This window comes from Ipomoea nil, unplaced genomic scaffold (assembly GCF_001879475.1).
Source record: "Ipomoea nil cultivar Tokyo-kokei standard unplaced genomic scaffold, Asagao_1.1 scaffold2647, whole genome shotgun sequence".
In the NCBI taxonomy this organism is placed as follows: Eukaryota; Viridiplantae; Streptophyta; class Magnoliopsida; order Solanales; family Convolvulaceae; genus Ipomoea; species Ipomoea nil.
Genome location: NW_017619075.1, coordinates 56,657 through 77,995, shown reverse-complemented (window position 1 = coordinate 77,995; position 21,339 = coordinate 56,657). Strand labels below are relative to the sequence as shown.

At 31.7% G+C, this 21,339-nt stretch overlaps 1 protein-coding gene across 1 annotated transcript; it reads right to left on the bottom strand.

Annotated features, from left to right (window-relative positions):
- Window positions 1-10,648: 10,648 nt before the first annotated feature.
- Window positions 10,649-13,345, bottom strand: LOC109154362 (probable leucine-rich repeat receptor-like protein kinase At1g35710). Its single transcript, XM_019302173.1, has 2 exons — window positions 12,034-13,345; window positions 10,649-11,409 (listed from the first exon to the last, which is right to left on the bottom strand). Exons 1-2 carry the CDS (start codon window positions 13,343-13,345, stop codon window positions 10,649-10,651), a joined length of 2,073 nt encoding a protein of 690 aa, XP_019157718.1.
- Window positions 13,346-21,339: the final 7,994 nt, after the last annotated feature.

Here is a 21,339-nt window from a genome sequence, read left to right as displayed (position 1 = left end):
TTGTAAGTTCATAATGTTAGAGCTCTTTGTTCATAATTCGATCAATAACTGTACATTCATAATTCCATAACTGTAGATTCATAATCTCATAACTGTAGATTCATAACTCTATAACTGTACATTCATAACTCCATAACTGTACATTCATAATCTTCGAAGCTCTATATTCACAATTTTAAAGCTCCATGGTCATAATTTTATCACTATATATGTTCATAATTGTAAGTTCATAATGTTAGAGCTCTGTGTTCATAATTTCATAATTGCATATCTGTACATTCATAACGGCATAACTGTACATTCATAATCAAAAAAAAAAAAAAAAAATAACGCCGTTAACAGCAAAACGCGCGCGAATTTTTTTTTTTAACTAAAGGACGCGTTTTTTTTGAAAAACGACGTCGTTTTGGGCTCGTGTCCACAATTCATTGTGGACACGGGTCCAGGGCATAATTTGCCGTATAATGATTGTATAAATTTTTTGGACACCAACGTCTAGACTTGCTCAACGCCAACGTCTAGGCTTGCTCAAGGTTTGGAGTTTGGACAATTGGACCAGCGATGCAAACAACATCAATTATATTGTGGACCGCGGCCCTACTACGACATCATTTCTTTATGTAAAAAAACGTCAGTGGTTACAATTTAACGGAGCGCGTATTTTTTTATGTTTATATTAAATAAACTCAAAATATATATTAAAGTTCAAATTCATAAAATAAAAAGAAATAAATCAAATAATTAAAGTGACCATTTTTCTTTATTATCTTATTTCTTTTATCAAGATTTTAATAATGAATGGCATCAAGTATACATTTTAATTTTAAAAAAAAAATTCTCCAAATTTGAGATATATGCTTTGGTTTTATTAGTTATATATGTTGATTAATTAATTAGTGATTTATTGTGTGTTTTAATTATTTATTTACATTTTTAAAATGTACATTTACTAGTTTAAATGATTAGTTCTGAAATTGACAAAAATTAATATTGATTATTTAATTCATCTTGATTTTTGTCTTTATCTCTCAAATTTTGAAATATTCAGTTAACCAGTAAAATGAATATAAGTTAATTATGAAAAAATTTGGTGACAAAATAATTGACAAAACTTTTTATTTGATTTTAAGTGAAAATCTATATTTAAATAAATGCTGTTGTTGTTGTTATTATTATATTTTGTGTTATGTGAAAAAAAATTCTAAAGTAATGATCGACACCTGTGTCGATCGTACTCATATAATTATGTATTTCATACTTTATTACACATAGTATAATTAAAAATTATTATCAATAATAATCACAATAATGTATTGTATATATAATAATATGGTGCAATTAATTGTAATGTCGACTAACATTGTAAATTTTCTCTACTACATCGGCCACCCCAACTCAAGTTTTCTGGCTCCGTCCCTGAGTGTATCTAAATTGACACTGCCTCACGTATTATTTTTATATTATCAAATGAAACTGCAATTGAATTGAAATGAAACTATAGTTGTGTGGAAATGAAACTGCAATGTATACAAAATGAAACTGAATAACAATTTCACATATTTGAGTGTATATTACCCTGCGAAACTATAGTTATATCAAATTGATAATGTAGTTGTGTTGAAATGAAACTGCAGTGTATATAAAATGAAACTGATCAAATAACATTTCACATATTTGAGTGTATATTGTGCAATGAAATTGTAGTTATATCGAAATGATAATGTAGTTGTGTTTTAATGAAAGTGTATATAAAATAAAACTAAATAACATTTTCACATATTTGAGTGTATAAATATCGAATGAAACTGTAATTATATCAAAATGAAACTGTAGTACAATTGTGTTGAAATGAAACTGTAGTGTATACAAAATGAAACTGAACATGTTATACAATCCAATTTACTTTTTTGCGGACAACGCGAAATGGCGCGGAACAGGTGTCGTTTCTTTTAATTAAAAGAAACGATACTATGGGATGGCCACAAAACCCATTGGTTCAAACCGGGAAGGGGAATACGCCAAGGGGGATTCCATGTCACCCTTAATCTTTGTGCTTTGTATAGAGAGACTTAGCCATATAATTCAAGATTCTCTAAATAGAGGGTGCTGGAAAGGTATGAGATTAGCTAGACATGGACCTGACATTACACATCTCTTTTTTGCAGACGATTTAGTACTTTTTGGGGAAGCTACGGAACGGCAAGCTCTGGAGATGAAGAGGTGTTTGGATGAATTTTGTGCTTGTTCAGGACAGAGAATCAGCTTGATGAAATCCACCATCTTTTTCTCCAAGAATGTGGATGGGAATTTAAGACAAAGCCTCTATAGCAGGTTTCCCAACTGTGTCCGATCTAGGCATCTACTTGGGGATCCCCTCAATACATGGTAGACTCAAAAGTGAATCCTTCGTTGCTGTCTTAGAAAGAATTCAGGCGCGATTATCAGGTTGGAAATTGAAAACACTTTCCCTAGCAGGAAGAATCACGCTAGCCCAATCGGTCCTTTCGGCAATCATGTTCTATTCAATGCAAACAATGTTACGGATCGCATTGAGAAGCTTATTAGGGGTTTTATCTGGGTAGCAAGGAAGGCGAAAGGAAGTGCCACCTAGTCAATTGGGATACAATAACCAGAAGCAAAGCAAGTGGAGGGCTGGGTATTCACAAGCTAGAGCAAATGAACCTGGCATTCCTTGCCAAACTGGGCTGGAGACTAGTGCAGGATGAAGAAAGTCTTTGGGTTAAAGTCATGAGAACCAAATACAAGATAACAGACTTGGATCCCTCGAAATGGAAACACAAATTAAACAAAATCAGTCTGATGCTTGGAAAGGAATACTTAAAGCTGTGCCAATTCTCCAAAAGGGACTGAGGAAACTAGTTGGTAATGGGAACAACACACTCTTTTGGACTGACAAATGGATACATGAAAAACCTCTAATCGAGGTGGTAACTAGCCCTGTACCGGAATCCGAATAGAATAGAAAGGTGGCAAGCTATTGGAATCCGGAAGAAGGATGGCAGTGGGACCAGTTCGATACTCTACTGCCAGCAAGAATCTTGAACAAGATAGCAGCCTACCTGCCGAGCGAAGATCAAGAGACTCAATACAGAATTAACTGGAGCAAGGAAGCTTCAGGTGGTTTTACGGTAAGATCATCCTACAGAATAGCTCTGGGGGAAGACGATCAGGTTGAACCCTCCAAATGGAACAATATTTGGAAACTCAAAGTTCCAAATAGGATTAGAACATTCATGTGGCTTGTGGCTCACGGCAGAATTATGACAAACAGTGTTAGAATGAAGAGGAAGATTGCCTTGGATGACAAATGCTGCTACTGCGGCGACAAAGTGGAGGTTGTGGAGCACGTTCTTAGGTCATGTCCTGAAGCAACACCAGTTTGGAAAGCCGTGCTGCCTAACTCTCGGGTAAGCTGTGCAACGACCCCCTTTGAAAGTTGGTTGGAACAAGGTATAACGGGGGAGAAGACTGGTAGACATCCATTCGACAGCAGTGCTCAGTTCGCAGTTACGGCTTGGTGGATATGGAGGTGGAGGAACGAAGCTATGTTTAATAACACCAAGTATCCCCTCAATGCTAAAATTTCTTGGATTAATTCCCAACTGGAAGACATTGACAGGGCTCTTAAGAAGGCCAAAATCGGATTTCAACCCCAGGACCAATCAGCCTGGAAGCAGCTAGCATGGTCTAAACCACCGCATGAGTTTGCAAAAATAAATGTCGATGGATCAGTTAACCCCGCTACCGGCAGAGCAAGCTACGGAGGTGTGGCGAGGAACCACTCCGGAGAATGGATGCAGGGCTTCACTTACAGCATTGGCAATTGTTCACCATTTGAAGCCGAGGCATGGGCACTGCTCAAAGGAATTCAGCTGGCAGTGTCAAGGGGATTCACAAAGGTAGTATTTGAGACCGACGCGGAAGAAGTCGCAAGGTTCATCAATAGTGAAAACAGGCCTAGAATTACAGCCCACAACGTGTTAAAAGCCTGCAGAAAGGAGCTAAGAGCGTTCGAAACTTGGCAAGTTGCTCCAATTTATAGAGATCAGAATCAAGCTGCGGACGCAATGGCGAAACTTGCCTCTCGTCTTCCTCCCGGTCTTCATATCAAAATTGACCCACCGGATGAGATAAGAGGCCTTTTAGAAGATGATATCTCTGGGATACCCAGATGGCGTGAAGTGCCTTGTTAGCTATTTTTAAAATGTATTAGTACTTGGGTATACCCCTTCCTTATAAATAAATAAAAAAAGAAACGATATCGTTTAGAAGCTCGGTCCATAATCCATTATGGACCTCGGCCCACGATATAATTTGCCTTTAAATAGGTTTGTTTTTTAATCTTTATTTTTTTTTTTAATTTCAATTTAGATGGTTAATATTATCTAAACTCAACTTTATTTTTACGAATTTTCTTAATTCTAAACAATTTTTAGATCAAATGTAGATTTTTTTAGTAGTTTCTAGTAGTAGCTTATTATAGTACTAGTTTTTTTACGCAAATTTCGCGATTGGGATAATTTCCCATTTTTTTTGTTAAATTTACGTATTTAAATAGGCAATTCTAAGTTTACAAATGTAAGATAATATAGTCAAGATTGATTATAATTGTCAATAAAATAATTGTATAGGTATGGTTGAAGCCAAATACGGGACATAAGGAAAAACAAATAAAAATTAGGGCATAAAATATTAAATATATACTAATATTGAAGAGCTAACTGCTGATTGCCAAACAAGGACATTGCGAGATAGTTTCCCACTTCAATTTGTTGTATGATTTGAATACTCTTTTTGTCAATAAATTCCCAAGTAGTTAATATGATTGACTTAATTATATATTTTTTTTATTGAGTGAATTCCATTTTTGGTCCTACTGTTATAGGGGCGTTTCCAATTTCAGTTCACTTTAATTTTTTTTGCTACTGTACAATTACTGTTATTGAATGTGTTCCACTTTTAGTCCACCGTTAATATTGCTGTCAAGAGGCCGTATAATCAAATGGTATTTTGGTCCTTTTATGTTTGTCTCTTCTCTTTTAATCCAGGCGCTTCGTCCTCCTCCTCCGATATTCGAAGATGGCACTTCGAACAACGAGAATGGGAAGCCAAAGTTACATCGTTTCGTTCGTTCCAACATGGGCCGGCGAGGTTTCTTAGGTTTTAGGTTTAATGTTCTCATTTCTTTAGTCAAACATAGTCTTGGATGAGAAGAAAGGTCAAAATACCCCTAGATTACACGGCCTCTTGTTGGAAATACTAATGGTGGGACTAAAAGTGGAACACATTCAATAATAGTGGTTATAAAGTGGCAAAAAAAATTAAGGTGGACTAAAATTGAAAATGTCCCTATAACAGTAGGACCAAAAATGGAATTCACTCTTTTTTATTTTTTTAAAACAATTATTATTATTATTATTATTATTATTATTATTATTATTATTATTATTATTATTATTATTATTATTATTATTATTATTATGTATACCCTTAGACCATTTTACATGTTAATCTAAACAGCTAATTTTTTCAAATATCGTTTTACCAACCGTTGATATAATTCGCTAGTCAAATACGGGACATAAGGAAGAACAAATACGGGACATAAGGAAGAACAAATAAAAATTAGGGCATAAAATATTAAATATATACTAATATTGAAGAGCTATCTGCTGATTGCCAAACAAGGACATTGCAAGATAGTTCTCACTTCAATTTGTTGTGTGATTGGAATACCCTCTTTGTAAACAAATCTCTCAAGTAGTTAATATGATTGGCTTTATTAATTATATATATATTTTTTTTTAATTTTTTCATGGTATTAATAAAATACTTGGTAAATAAATATATAGCATTATTTTGTATTATAATTTTGATATTTAATTAAAAAAATAGTGCACAAAAAAGATAATAGACAATGTAGTGAATATAATCAATTGATGAATTTGAATGTAAAGACAATATAACTAATAAAATTATTTCTCTTAATTAATTTATTGATAATGAATAATTTTTTTTAATAAAGACATTGTAGGGATAATGTAACAAATATAATCAATTGATGAATTTGAATGTAAAGAATTTTTATATTGGAGAAAAATAAATTAAATACAATATAACTAATGAAATTATTTCTCTTTTTAAATTTATTGATAATGAAATTTTTTTTTTTGAATAAAGACATTGTAGACACATAATTCTAAATTAAAGAAATGCATATGTATTTTTTGTTTTTTTTTGTAGCTACTAAATTATTATTTAATTTAATAAGAGTAAAATGGAGTACTAATTATGCAAACTTTGATTGGGATGGAGTTCGAACCTAAGACATTTCTTATTGAAATCAATTAGTAAGTTAACAGTGAACTAACAGAAATTAACAAAAAACATAATATTTAACTGAAAAATTAACGGATAATCATATTCATTAAGGATAAATTAGGAAATCTTAAGGAAAAATTAAAATCTGATCGATCTGAGCCATTCATTTGATTAAAAATTTTGACCGCCATTTTTTCTACCCATTATAGGCCTAACTCTCTTGGGCTCTTATTAGTGTATATATATATATATATATATATATATATATATATATATATATATATATATATATATATATATAGTAGATTGTGAGTTAATTCAATTTTTTTTAGTTCTTCTCCCAAAAGGTTGAATCCCCAACCCCAAGGGCCCCCCACATCCCGGCCCAACAAAGAATTTTTTTTAGTTCTAGGTTTATAAGTTGTAGTTCACTTTTAGACTTTTTTCAAAACATTATCTTTTGGTCCTAGCATTATTTTAGTATAACTATTTTTGGTCCTTCGTTAACAAAAATCATTAAAATGCCTTTAAATATAAAGACATTTAGATTTTTAAAAATACAAAGTGGGTTAACCCGCTATATTTTTATTTCTATTGTTTTTTTTAAAAAAAAATCCCTAATTAAAAACCAAAATGTCATTATATTGAACGACATTTGAAAAATTTTATTGATAGAGGACGAAAAATGGTCCTACAACAATAATACTAGGATCAAAAGAGAATGTTATGAAAAATAAAACAAACAAACAAAAAAAAAAGATAATAAATGATTTGCCACCTATAAATCTATGACAAAAAATAGAACTAACTCTAAATAAATATAGAGATAAAGGTCAAATAAGCTCTTAAAGTATATTCAATAATGCAATTAGCCACTCAATATATAAAAAGCTTCAATTGAACCCTTTAACTTTTCAAATTAGTGCAGTATAACCTTTTAATATGTAACCATCCAGTTTTAACCGATAAACTACATTACTACCACCATACCAACCATCATCGCCACCATCGTTAGCTGCCGTCGTAGACCGAAAATTGTCGTCCCTTCTGCCAGCCACCATAGCCTTCCAATCGCAGTAGCAACTTTTGAGGAAGGCGACGTTCTGCCTCCTTTCGTTCTAGAAGGAGGCAAACGTCACCTCTTTCCAGTCTGGAACGAGGCAACTTCCGCCTCCTTCCGTTCTGGAAGGAGGTAGCATCTGCCTCCTTCCAGATCGGAAGGAGACTGGAGGCGGTAACGTCCAACCTCCTTCCAATCTGGAAGGAGGCTGCGATGTTGCCGGTCGGCCGGCCAAAAACAAATCTAAAATAAAATTACATTTTTTTTACCGGTTACCGGTAAATTAGGTTTAATTGCACAATTTTAAAGAGTCCAAGTGTGTAATTGAACATTTTTAATGTTTGAGGGCCTAATTACTTTTTCATCAAAAGTTAAAGGGTCTATTTGATCTTTTTTTTTTCCAAAAATATATATTGTTAAAAATATTTAGTTGACATTTTTTAAAAAACACATATATTGATACTAGTCTTTTCTATGCGTGAGTCACAACAATAAATGTATAATATTAGTATTGAATGTTAAACTATAGTTGTATTGAAATATTTTTTGTGAACCAAGAAAATGAACTGAAATTCTTATTATATTGCTTGCATATTCCGTTCTTAATAGAATGAGACTTTTTTTTTTTTTGAATATTATCAATTCTATTACAAGATAGTATTTGTTCAATATACTTTCTCTATCTATTGTAGCCCAAAGAGTCAATATTTTACCACCGGAGATTCGATCTTGTGACCTTCCCTCAAAAAGAGCTACAAAGGTGTCAATTGAGCACAATATGTTTGACTAGAATGAGATTTCTATTCACTCAACATTCTTTTAGTGAACCAAACATGCCGTTATAGTAGTGACTTTTTATGAATGTGCAATGGTAACCTTATGAACTTTATGATAGCGACTTTTTGAAACTGTATTAAAACTATATGAATTTAAAATACCAAGACTATGTGGTCTAATGGTACCCGGGTTGGACTTCCATTTGAAAGGTTGTGTGTTTGAGCCTCAGTAATTACTGAATCTATTTTAGTTTAATAATTTTATAAACCTAACTTAATAATTTTATGAACAAATTGATTCATTTAAAAAATTAAATAAAAAACTACTATATCTATCATTTAAAATATTTTAATTAAAACTTTTTACTAGCATATTTTTTACAGTAATTATATTTGTATAAAAAAAAGAGTAAATTCGAGTTGAAAAATAAATTAAGGAGAGAAATTGGGGTGGCTTAGGTTCATGTTGGTATATGCACATTGTCCATGATATAACTATAGTTGCAAGATGTGGGTAGGCATGATCACGATTTGGTTTAAACTATCCAATTCAAATTGAATTGAGTACTATGCAAACCTAATTGAATTGGAATCGGAACAATAAACACATAGGACTCGTTTATTAACGGAAACTGTTTTTTGTTTTCTAATTTTTCAGTTTTCATTCTCTTTTTTTTTTTTTTTTTTATTCTAACACTTATTTTTTTCAAATTTATTTTTTAGATTAACACTATAAAATTAACACAAGTTTAATTTCAGGTAATTTTTAGACATTATATTTAAAATATATTTAGTTTAAATAGAATAAATATAATTTTAAATTTTAAGTCTAATATATGTAAGTTCACCTAAAACCTAGTTTAGATAACTTAACTAAAAATATATCCGAACCAATAACCTATTAAGTTCACCTAAAACCTAGTTCAGATAATATTACTCCGTAATATTTTTTGAGCTAATATTTAAAATATTGTTGAATATATTCATTTGAATGACATGTATATAAATATATAATTTTTACTTTGAATTCTAATATAGTAATATATGTGAAATTTCAATATCCAATATTTGAACTAAACTTGTATTACGATATAACATAACTAAAAATATCTGAATCAATAATCAATTGAGTTCAATCAAAATATAAAACTTGATATAGAGTTATTTTTTAATTTTGATAATATAAATGATATCTAATTTTAAGCATAAGCAAATACGTTTTGTTTAAATAAGTAATGCAAGTAGAAAAGATAGAAGATGACCATAAGTAAAAGATCAGAAGATGATAACGAAGTAATCATAATAATGAATAAATATGTAAGTAGAAGAATAATGGTGAATAAATATGTAAGTAGATAATGTGAGAATGTGGTTATAGTGACATATAACCAAATAAATTATTGATGATAGATGATTCTGTTTTTTCATTTAGAAAACATTTTTAATAGTTTTCCAGTTTTCTAAAAAACTGAAAAATTGGTTCATGTTTTCAAAATGAAAAACTGTGTTATTAAATATGTTTTATGTTTTCTATTCTCTAATTTTCAGTTAGTAATATACCCCAAGTTATTAGATTCCAATGCAAATGATTCAAAAACCCAATGGAATTTGGAATGCTTCGTATTAATTGGTTTCCAGACCACAAGAAAGGAACATATATAAATGAAGAATTGGATGACCACGAGAAGTGGTGAGGAAGCAGCTGGAAGAGAATAGAAGAGTGTAAGCTTCAATGATTTGTAATGTTTATTTACGAGTTATTGAAATGATTTTATAATTGTGATTGTGATGTTTTATGATTTTGAAAAATTGTAATTTATGTCTCTCACAAATATGCTAATTATTTTATCAGTGTCATGAATTATTAGTGGTGTAAATGTTATCCCTCATTAACCATATTAATATATTAATTTTAAAAACTAAAATTTGAAGTTAAGTTATATAAAAAAGAAACAAAATCTACCATTCAATCCCTCAAACAAACTCAAAGAATATTCAATTCATAAAATGATAAAATATCCAAATAACAATGTTTTTTAGCGAGTTATAAATAAGTTTGTGTAAATAGGTTAACACAATAACATTAACGGGTTAAACGGGTTCTTAATATGTTGAATAGATTGTTAAGACACGAAACATAATGGATTCTTTACGGATCAATCAGTCACTAACGCGTTAATTTTGTGTTTGGTTTCGTGTCGATAATTGTCAGGCGGCCTAATGCTTGGTAAAAGCCTTATTGTAGTAGTAATTAAAATGAATGCGTAATTGGCTGAAAAATATGTAAACTCATTGTAGTATTACAAAAGATTTGCACAACATAGATAAACGATAGGTTTACAGTTACACTATGTTACATAATTATGACAATGAGTGTTACATGATAAATTACAAGGGACTAGCGAGAAGATACACTAAATCATAAATCTTAATATGCATAGTTTCCTAACAGTAGAGAACACCAGAAACATTATACCCTCAGAGCATGTGCCCATACTAAAAAAGACTTCAACTTGTCATCTAAAAATTGAAAATAAACAATCCTCCAAGGTCTCACAAGAAGCAAAGAACCACAGAACGCCCAAAAGCTCACTGCAAATCCTATAGCCATGCTAACATAAAACCAATCCACTACTTCAGAACTATCATCTCCTTTATTTTCATTTTTTGGAATTTTGCCATCATCAACACTACAGCTTTGTAAGAGCGGAGGGCCACACAGGTTGTTACCAATGTAGCATGAAGCATTAAAACCTTGAAGTTGAGTACCTGAAGGTATCTTCCCAGATAGATTGTTATATGACTCGTCCAAAACTTCTAGAGTGTTCAAACTTGAGAAGCTAGGGGGAATTTTTCCTGAAAGTTGATTTCTTGAAAGATCAAGAGATTCTAAGAATCTCATGTTTCCCATTTCCATGGGGATATTTCCTGTCAAGTTGTTTCTTGATAAGTTTAAGGATCTTAATCTCACAAGATTGGCCAATTCAATAGGAATGTCCCCAGAAAAATTGTTACTTGAAAGATCCATGCCAACAAACAACAATAGAATGATTGTGTAATACTCATACTCTAGCCATTTGGTCGTCACTATAGCACTTTCACCATATGCCCCATCATAAGATGAATAACCCATTTCAAATTCTCCATCTTGAATCGCCTCTTCATTGATCATTGCAGTGAGATTTTTAAGACACCAAGGAATCACACCAGAGAGGTTGTTATTGGAAAGATCTAAAATGCGAAGTGATTTAAGATGTCAAAATTCTGGAGGCAATTCACCATAAAATTTATTTGATCGGAGTCTAAAAATTGTCAAATCTAAAAGTCTAGTCCCCACCCATCTTGGAATCTTTCCTGTGAATCCATTTTCAGCCAAATCAATTTTCAACAAAAGGGTGCAATTTTGCAATGATGGAGGGATAGGGCCAAAAAGCATGTTGTTGTGCATATCCAAAGATTTCAACTTATCCAAAAGCCCAATGGAATTTGGGATGCTTCCAATCAGTTGGTTATTTCCCATATTTATGACTTCTAACTTTGGCCAGTGCATCCAACAATTAGGAATTTCTCCAAATAATCGGTTTCCTCCCAAATGAAGTATTTTAAGCTCATATGGCACATTTTGAGCATGACATAAGAAGTTAGAGACATCTTCTAAAAATGAATTATTTGATAAGTCTAACTCCGTTGTATTGCTAGAGATACGAGGTACAGGACCACTAAATTGGTTAGAGCCCAAGTATACAAGTGCAAAAAAAAACAATTTTTTTACTACTGAGATACTTTGAATTTCGCCTCGCAACTGGTTGTGTGAAAGATTAAGGAACTCAAATTCAAAAGATCTCCAAAACCAACTTGGAACCTCACTCTGTATTCCAGCATTAGATATGTCCAACTCGACAATTGTATGTTGATATTGTAACCAAGTAGGAAATTGAGGACCCAACTTCCAACCACTTAGATAAAGCACAAAAAGTTGGAACGGAGGTATCCAATTCAGACTAACATTCAACGTTAATCTATTTCCAGATGCTTGTAAATACCTCAACATAGCGAGATTAACAAAATGATTTTCCGTCACTATGCCTTCTAACATGTTACCCATAATGTTAAGATTTTCTAACATTGGAAATGAATATCCTAAATTCTCTGGAAGTGGTCCATATAACTTGTTGTTATAAAGATAAACGCTTTGTAGCTTGTTGAGTTTTCCAATCGGCTTTGGTATCTCCCCCGTGAACATATTTTCAGAGAGATCAAGGTCTGAAAAAGAAGTCAAGTTCCAAAGACTATTGGGAAGATGGCCATGGAATTGATTTTCAAAGATCTGAAGAGTTCTAAGGGATGTCAAATTCAAAAGACTATTGGGAAGATGGCCATGGAATTGATTTGCAGAGATGTCAAGAGTTCTAAGGCTATCAAGGTTGAATATCCATCTAAAAATGACACTGTTGAATTTATTATATGCAAGTTCAAGGACTTGAAGTGACGATTTGTTATGGCCAAGTGGATGTGATGATTTTGAAATATCACAATCATTTAAATAAAGCTCACGCAAGGAAGGAAGCATATTAATCACCTCTGCCCAATTATGTACCATACTAAGATTAACATAAGATAAGTCCAATACTTTTAAATTTGAGAGATTGGATAACCAATCAAGGTTGTCAGCTTTGAGAGCATTATCCGCTCCCAAACGTAAAGTATGCAAATGTGAAAGGTTTCCAAGTTGATGGGGGATGATTCCTTCAAATCTTGTGGAAGATAGATCAATATATTGCAAATTTACGAAAGATCCTATGAAATTCGGGATGTGAGACTCACTGAAATTGAGACCACTAAGATCGAGGTAACGTAATTGTTTCACTTCAAGCAAACAAGAACTAAGTTTACCTCTTAGAAGATTATCGTTAGTTAATAGATGGAGTTCAGTGACATGACCGGTTACATTATCACACACAACTCCTTCCCATTCAGTGCAACAATCAGCTCTATCAACCCAATTCCTTAGAATTTTTGACTCCTCCTTGAAGCACAATAGCGCCTGTTTCTCCTCTTCCTTGCAAATCCCAGTACTGTTGCTTCCACTACAAATGCACAACCCAGTAACTACAAAGATGAGGAAGGTGACCAGGAAGTGATTGATTTGAGGTAAAGATGTCCCCATGATTAGAAATCTTTTAATAGTTTCATATCAAAAGGGAAAATATATGTTTATTAGTTGGTTTTAGCTTGAACGATAATTGTATATATACACATGCTACGACATTAGTCGTCAACACCGATTAGGTTGCATTATTTTCCTGGAAGCATCACTGAAAATGATAACAAAAATAATGTGCACCGATGAGATTTATTCAAAGTCTATCACTATTTGGCTCACAACGCGTTTTAATTCACTCGTCTTATTTTTATTCAAAGTCTTCAGGAAAGCTCCTATTATCATTTGTTATATATATATATATATATATATATATATATATATATATATATATATATATATATATATATATCTACTATCTTTTTGTGCACTATTTTTTAATTAAAGATCAAAGTTATAATACAAAATAATGTTATATATTTATTTACCAAGTATTTTATTAATACCGTGAAAAAATAAAAAAATATAATTAATAAAGTCAATCATATTAACTACTTTGATGGATATGTTGACAAAGAGAGTATTCAAATCACACAACAAATTGAAGTGAAAACTACCTCGCAATGTCCTTGTTTGACAATGAGCAGTTAGCGGTTAACGCTAGTGGATTATATTAGCGAATTATATCAATGGTTGGTAAAAATATATTTAAAAAAATTAGTTGTTTAGATTAACATGTAAAATGAGGTAAGGTTATAATAATAATAATAATAATAATAATAATAATAATAATAATAATAATAATAATAATAATAATAATAATAATAATAATAATAATAATAATAATAATTGTTTTAAAAAAATAAAAAATAAAAAAAATATAATTAAGTCAATCATATTAACTACTTGGGGGATTTATTGACAACAAGAGTATTCAAATCACAGTATCACACAACAAATTGAAGTAGGAAACTATCTCGCAATGTCCTTGTTTGGCAATCAGCAATTAGCTCTTCAGTATTAGTATGTATGTAATATTTTATGCACTAATTTTTATTTGCTCTCCCTTATGTCCCGTATTTGGTTTCAACCGTACCTATACAATTATTTTATGGACAATTATAATCAATCTTGACTATATTATCTTGCATTTATAATCTTAGAATTGCCTATTTAAATATGCAAATTTAACATTCAATTATCTATGCATGAACCATTCCAATATAATCTTGTCTTGATATACTTTAAAGTACTTATTTAAAAAAAAAAATTGAGCATTATCCCAATCGCGCAAGGCGCGTAAAAAACTAGTTAATATATATATATATATATATATATATATATATATATATGTGTGTGTGTGTGTGTGTGTGTGTGTGTGTGTGTGTGTGTTTTTTAATTTTTAGTATGTATTTACTTTCATAAAAATATTTTATTTAGTACTCTCTTAGTTTCATATTACGTGTCTTGTTCGATTAACGAGATTTAACTGAAGTTATTTTAATTTTATTATTCATAATATTAAGTTTAGTATTATTATATAAAATTTATATATTTAGAAACTACCTTAAAAGTACTATAAGACACAAAAAAGTAAATTTAAAAATAATTAGATAAAATAAGTAAAGAAGAAAGAGTTTGTTTGACCAATAAATAATAAACATGATAGGTAAAATGGATAAATGGAGTAATATATATTTATTAAATTTTTATTTAAAAATTTAAGGAAAAATAACACTTTTTCCCCGGAGTTATATACTTATAGTACTTTTTTCCCCTAAATTATTCGAGTGGCAGTTTTCCCCCCTCAAATATGGACATATTTACTCTTAAAATAAATAATCATTTACTTTTCCTCTCCAACAAATTATGACCACGATTTGGTTCAAACCGAACAGACACTATAACAACTAAACCGAAATATTCTGATTACAATTTAGAATCGAAACCAGATATTTAGAGTTTATTAAAATTGCGAATCGGAACGATTGGTTCATGTTCTGAACTGAGAAAAATAAAATACATTTATTGTTGAATTTAGAATATTTTGAAAATAAAAAATGAAATTTTAAAATAAAGTTTGAACAGTTCAAATTGGATCCGGAACTGTGAATCGGCAGTTCAAAATTAAAACAAAATCGCGGTCATATATACTTATATGTGAGAATCAGAAAAGATGTAAAAAAAGAACATACACTATTTGTAAATATTATAATTCTAATTTTAAATTAATGCTAGTAGTTGTTCCAGTTCGAACTGCCGGTTCACGGTTCAGGGTCTAGTTTTTTCGATTCATGATTTTAATAAACTGAAATTCAAATATTGGTTCCGAATCTGAATCATAACCGGAAACTTTCAATTCGATTGTTATAGTGCCTGATTAAGTTCGAATCGAACTGTGGTCATCCCTACGTATAAGCAATAATTTGTTGGAGAAGAAAAATAAATAAAATGTTTACTTTAAAGGTAGAAATGTCAATATAATATATCAGGAAGGAAAAACCATCACTTTTAGAATAATTGAGGGGACTAATATGCTTAAATGAATAATTCAAAAAAATGTACTATAAACATATAATTCAAGGCGGAAGGTGCCATTTTCCTAAAATTTAATAAAAAATACTAAAGATAGACTTATCTATAAACTCTATATATGTACCTCACTTTAATACATCACTTTTCTACATCACTTTTATAATAATGCACAACCCCGTAAGTACAAAGGTGAGCAAGGAAGGTGACTAAGATCAGAGGTGATCGATTTGAGGTAAAGTTGTCCCCATGATAAGAAAACTTTTAATAGTTTCAAATTGAATGATAATTGTATATATACACATGTTACGACATTAGTCGTCATTCCTCAGCACCGACCTGGAAGCATCACTGAAAATCAAAGGGAAAAAAGGACTATTTAGCTCGTAGGGTGTGTTTGGCAGAGCTTAGCTTATAGCTTATTTTAAGCAATTAATAAGCTATAAGCTCTGTTTGATAATGTTTCTAAAATAAGTTAATAGCTTAAAATAAAAGTTTATTTTAAAACGCTATCTTGAGTAGCTTTTCAAAAATAAGTTAGTAGTTTCTTAACTTTTTTTTATCTTTATCTTTATTATTTTAAATAAATGACATCATTTACCTCTCTCATAGAGATGTCAACGGGGCAGGGTGGGGGAGTGGGACATACCTCATCCCCGCCCTGGACTTTCTTCCGCATTTCCCGCCGGAGAAGGAAAAAATTCCCCCATCCCCATCCCCAATTACGGAGATTATTTGGGGACGGGAATCCACCCTGTTTATAAGTTATAAAAAAAATTAAAAATTAAAAATTAAAAAAATATTTAAATACAGAACGCATATATATTCATCTCCAACTTAAAGTAGTGTTCAATATTTTACAATTAAACATGTTATCTAATTATGCATTTCATAAGCATGACATACAAATTAATGACAAGAATGGTTCTAAAATTATATACATTATATACAAAGTAATACATATGTGTGTGTTGTGTGGCCACACACACACACACACACACACATATATATATAGACATGTATTCAAATGAAGACAAGTATATTATAGAGGACTATGAAAGACAAATATGATGCATTGGATTGTAATAATGGATGGTGTAGATTAAGGGAGATTATATTTTTAAATTAGGTGCTTTAAGCTCACCCGTTCTATTATTTTATTTTATTTTATTTTAGGGGGTAGTACAGTAATTTAACATTTGTATTTATTATTGGAGTTTTTTGCACTTTTGGTCCCACGACTATAGTGGCACTGGCAGAATTGATCCATGACTTTTGAACCTTGCAATTTTAGTCCACGACTATTGATTTTTTTTGCAAAAATGGTCCTTCCGGCCACTTTTCCGTCAAAATTTCACCGAAAAAAAAAATTCTCCATTTTTAGTCGGGTTAAAATTGACATTTTAGGGTGCCTCAAGAGACTGACAGTGCGGATTCCAAGTGCCAGAATTAGGGTGCCTCCCTTAGTATTGGTAGAGGCCTTGGAAGACCTTACTGCACAGCAAAGGAAGGATATTCATGATCTTTCGAGCAATGTGGCATGTGCGTTGATATATCTTTCGAGCCCTTTCTATACCCCCAAAGATTGATTTGTTAGATTGAACTCATTGTTAGTTTTGTCTTTTTTTTTTTTTTTTTTTGGGTGTTTTGAACTTAGTATGTTGGCCATGCCTTGTTTTTGTATACGTTTTGATGGCCAATTATGGAATACATCCTTTAACATTGTTTAGATGTTGAGCTTTTGATAATTTAATATCTTTATTTTCATCCATTAAATGTATTCACTACAGTCATTCGTGTGCAAAAGTTATATTATTTGTGTGCTAGTTTGTTATAAGCTGTGTGCTCATGGTGTCTTTTCTTTTGTGCATTTTTTTATCTTCAGCACGTGTGCGTTGTTTGTTAATTTATCTTCGATCATATTTTATGTTGTGTGCCAGAATCATTACGTTTACTGTATATTGTGTTCCCGTTTAGTGTAGTTTGTGTGCACTACTACGCATGTTGTGTGCCTTAGCTTCTATCCAGTATTTCATGCGTACATGGTATGCTATTACTGTGCTTTTGTGTTATAGGATGTCGGTACTTGGAGTTCCTTCTTTGTGCCATTTTTTTTTTTTGTTCAGGTTGTGTGTGTTGTTTGTTTATTTAATGTAGAGTCTTTTTTTTTATGCTGTGTGCTAATTTCCTAAGTGTAGTTCCATACTAGTTTGGCATGTCCACACACCGAATGTGTATTGTGTGCCTGTGTAGTCTATTTTTTTGTGCACTCCTTTTGCACGTTGTGTGCACAGTGAGTTCGGTTTGACAACTATATTCCATATGCACTTTGTAGTTGGTACCATAAATAATGAAAGCAGTTTCATGCAGTTATTTATTCACGGCAGAATGTCATTGGATTTTGGAATCACATAGTTCTTTTTATCGTAGTGGAGAATTACATAATTTGAAAACTCTATTACCCATTCCCGCTACATACCGTTTGTAATAATCAACTCCTTAATCTACTGTTTCAAAACGTTGGTTGCGGTCAGACTTTATTGTATCATCACAATCTGGGAATAAATTCATTTGTTTTTCCCATAGATGTTTCCACACTGCACTCTGCTTTGTAATTGACCTGTTCACCTGATTTAGTGTACAACACAAAATGAATTCAGTAAGAATGTGAGTTTGGTAAATTATTGCACACACTGTCATTATTGAAAATGTCTCATTCTGCCATTATATTTTTAATTCAACCACTAACAGATGTCATCATATTCAAAATGAAATGTTTACCGAAATTGCAAATGACAATAATAATTCCACATAAAGCTCTCCCTTTCCATCACACAAATGCCAAATATATGCTAAACTCATGAAAAACACTAAAATTTATTAAATACATTGTCATTGAAAATGACTCATTTTTTGGCATTTTTATTGAAATTAAATTGCCATTTTAAGTTGAACCACTCACATATTTCATCATACTCAAAATGAACTGTTTTTAAAAATTTCCAATGCCAATACTAATTTCAACAGTATGACATACTACATCCTAAGATACCATCCTATGTACGTGCACTCAACGAGATGAACTTTCACCCCCTCAACGACTGTAATTCTAAGAAGATTTGTCGCAAACCCTATCCTCAACCTAATGAACTTCCCATAAAAATTAGACGCACATAGTTTTCGCTTAGTTTTGTATGTCATGTTTTGTAAACTTTGGTCTCCGACATACTACAATGATGCACACGCCAGCCATCCTCATGCATGGCACACAATTTTTATAAGTTTGGCACACGACATCCTAAACCACAAACATATGTACGTGATTTACGCCAAATGAAAACCGTACGTACGTGCACTTTACGATATTTTGCAAACCCTATTCTCTACCCTAATGCACTTCCCCTAAACATTTAGATGCACATAGTTGAGTAACTTACCGTCATCCATGTCGGTGTCAGCAGCTCTCTAGTGGTTGTTGTCCATTTCGGTGTCAAAATTAAACCTCTCCAGTGGTCGTCCTCCGTGGTGGTGTCAGACCCTCTCTTCTAGTCATCGTCCATGGTGGTGTAAGAAGCGCTCATCTAGTTGTCGTTCATAGATTTCCTTTGTCGTGAATTACATTCTGATTTGGCCTACAATTTTTTTACCGTGAATATACTCCTTCTAAAATGCTAAGTTTGTTAATTACAATCCTTCCAAAATTCAAATTCCTCTCAAATGTATTCTTTGCCCTCCCTTGTTATTTCTAGTCGAAACCACAACATATTTTAGGTCGTATCACAACCGTGTAATCTATTAATTTTAATGGCTAGGATTTGTCGTCATAGTCCTCTATATTTTAGTGTCCTCATGTGAACTCAACCCTATATATATATATATATATATATATATATATATATATATATATATATATATATGCGATAATGAATGCCCAAGAAAGAATTAAGAATCAATCGCAACTGTCCACATGTCAGATTTAATAGATCAGATGTAATTTAAAAAAAAAAAAAAAAAAACTTGGTGGAATTTTAGTAAATAACTGGTGCAAGTATGCAAGTAAAATCACTTCAAAGTGCAACCATTTTCACTTCATAGTGCAAGTAATTTACCTTTTTAATATTAGTGCACCTAATGATAACATCTTTCACATTGGTGCACTTAATGATAATGTTTCGATCCCCACCTATGTGAATGGAGCAAACCATTTGGCCAGTCCCCTACCGCTTAGTGCGCTGACCGTATGGACGGGGAATTAATCTTCTGGCTATCGGCTGGAGGAATATCATGGGCAACCAAAAAATAATAACGTTTGGTACAACTAATAATGATAACGTTAGGTGTATTTAATATTGATGCTCAGCGTACATTATTTGTTGTACTATTAATACGGAGTACATTGTATTTGCATTTTTAATACATTTTACTTTCACTATATAAAACTGTTACTTGCACTTCAATGTTCAATTATTTACGAAAATGGCACCACGTTTAAAAAAAATCAGTGTTTCTGATCCGTTAGATTTGGAAACGTGGACACGACTGTGAGTGGTTCTTAGTTCTCTCCTGGACAACTCGTTCTCACCTGAACATCTTCCTATATATATATATATATATTATTGTAAATGTGCTAGTTTGAAATAGAAATTTAAATTGATTGAATGATATATACATTTCTATTTATTATTGTAAATGTAATAATTTGAAATATAATTATAATTTATTTAACACTAATATAATTTGTGACGTACCAAGACTATGTGGTCTAATGGTACGCGGGTTAGATTTTCATTTGGAAGGTTGCAGTGGCGGAGCCACAATGGGGGCAGTGGGGACAGCTGCCCCCACTGCCCTACCCCCTATAAATTGGATATATATTAAATATATCAAGATTTTAATAAAGTTTAGTTTAGTTTAGTTTAGATGGTAAGGTCTTTATACTTATATTATATCAAAAAATGAAAATGAAAGGTCAACAGTTCGAATCTAATAGGTGACTTCCTTTTTTCCATCTAGCAATTTAGTTGCCATTTCTTTTTTCCATCTAGTAATTTAGTTGCCATTTGCAATATTAATACCAATGTTTAGTTCTCATTTGATTTTCATTTGTTTTTCACTACTTTAATGATTATGTTCTAGAAATTCGTTAATGTTAATTGGCATAGTTATTTATTTGGAATAATGAGTTAATGTTAGTTAGAATATAGTTGTTTAACAATTTTATTCGTATTTGATATTTTGTATTTGATTGAACATTGTATTTGAATATTTTTTAATTCATTTTACTTCTGTTTTTTCGCCCACACTCAACATAAATCCTGGCTCCGCCACTGAAAGGTTGTGAGTTCAAGCCTCAGTGGAACCATTATTGGTTCTTTGTGTTTTAGTAGGTTGAGAAAGTATATGAACAGATACTACAATACTCGTCTTATAAACTACAGCGACATTTTTGTTTTGTATTGGTGATATAACAAATGATAATGGGAGCTTTCCTGAAGACTTTGAATAAAAATAAGACGAGTCAACTAAAA

Excerpts from the sequence above, each read along its gene's own strand:
- LOC109154362 (XM_019302173.1), bottom strand. The coding sequence starts at position 13,345 with ATGGGGACATCTTTACCTCAAATCAATCACTTCCTGGTCACCTTCCTC. Across the intron at positions 11,410-12,033 it reads AATACAGAGTGAGGTTCCAA|ATCTTTCCAATAACAACCTC; the intron begins GTTGGTTTTGGA and ends TTCGCATTTTAG.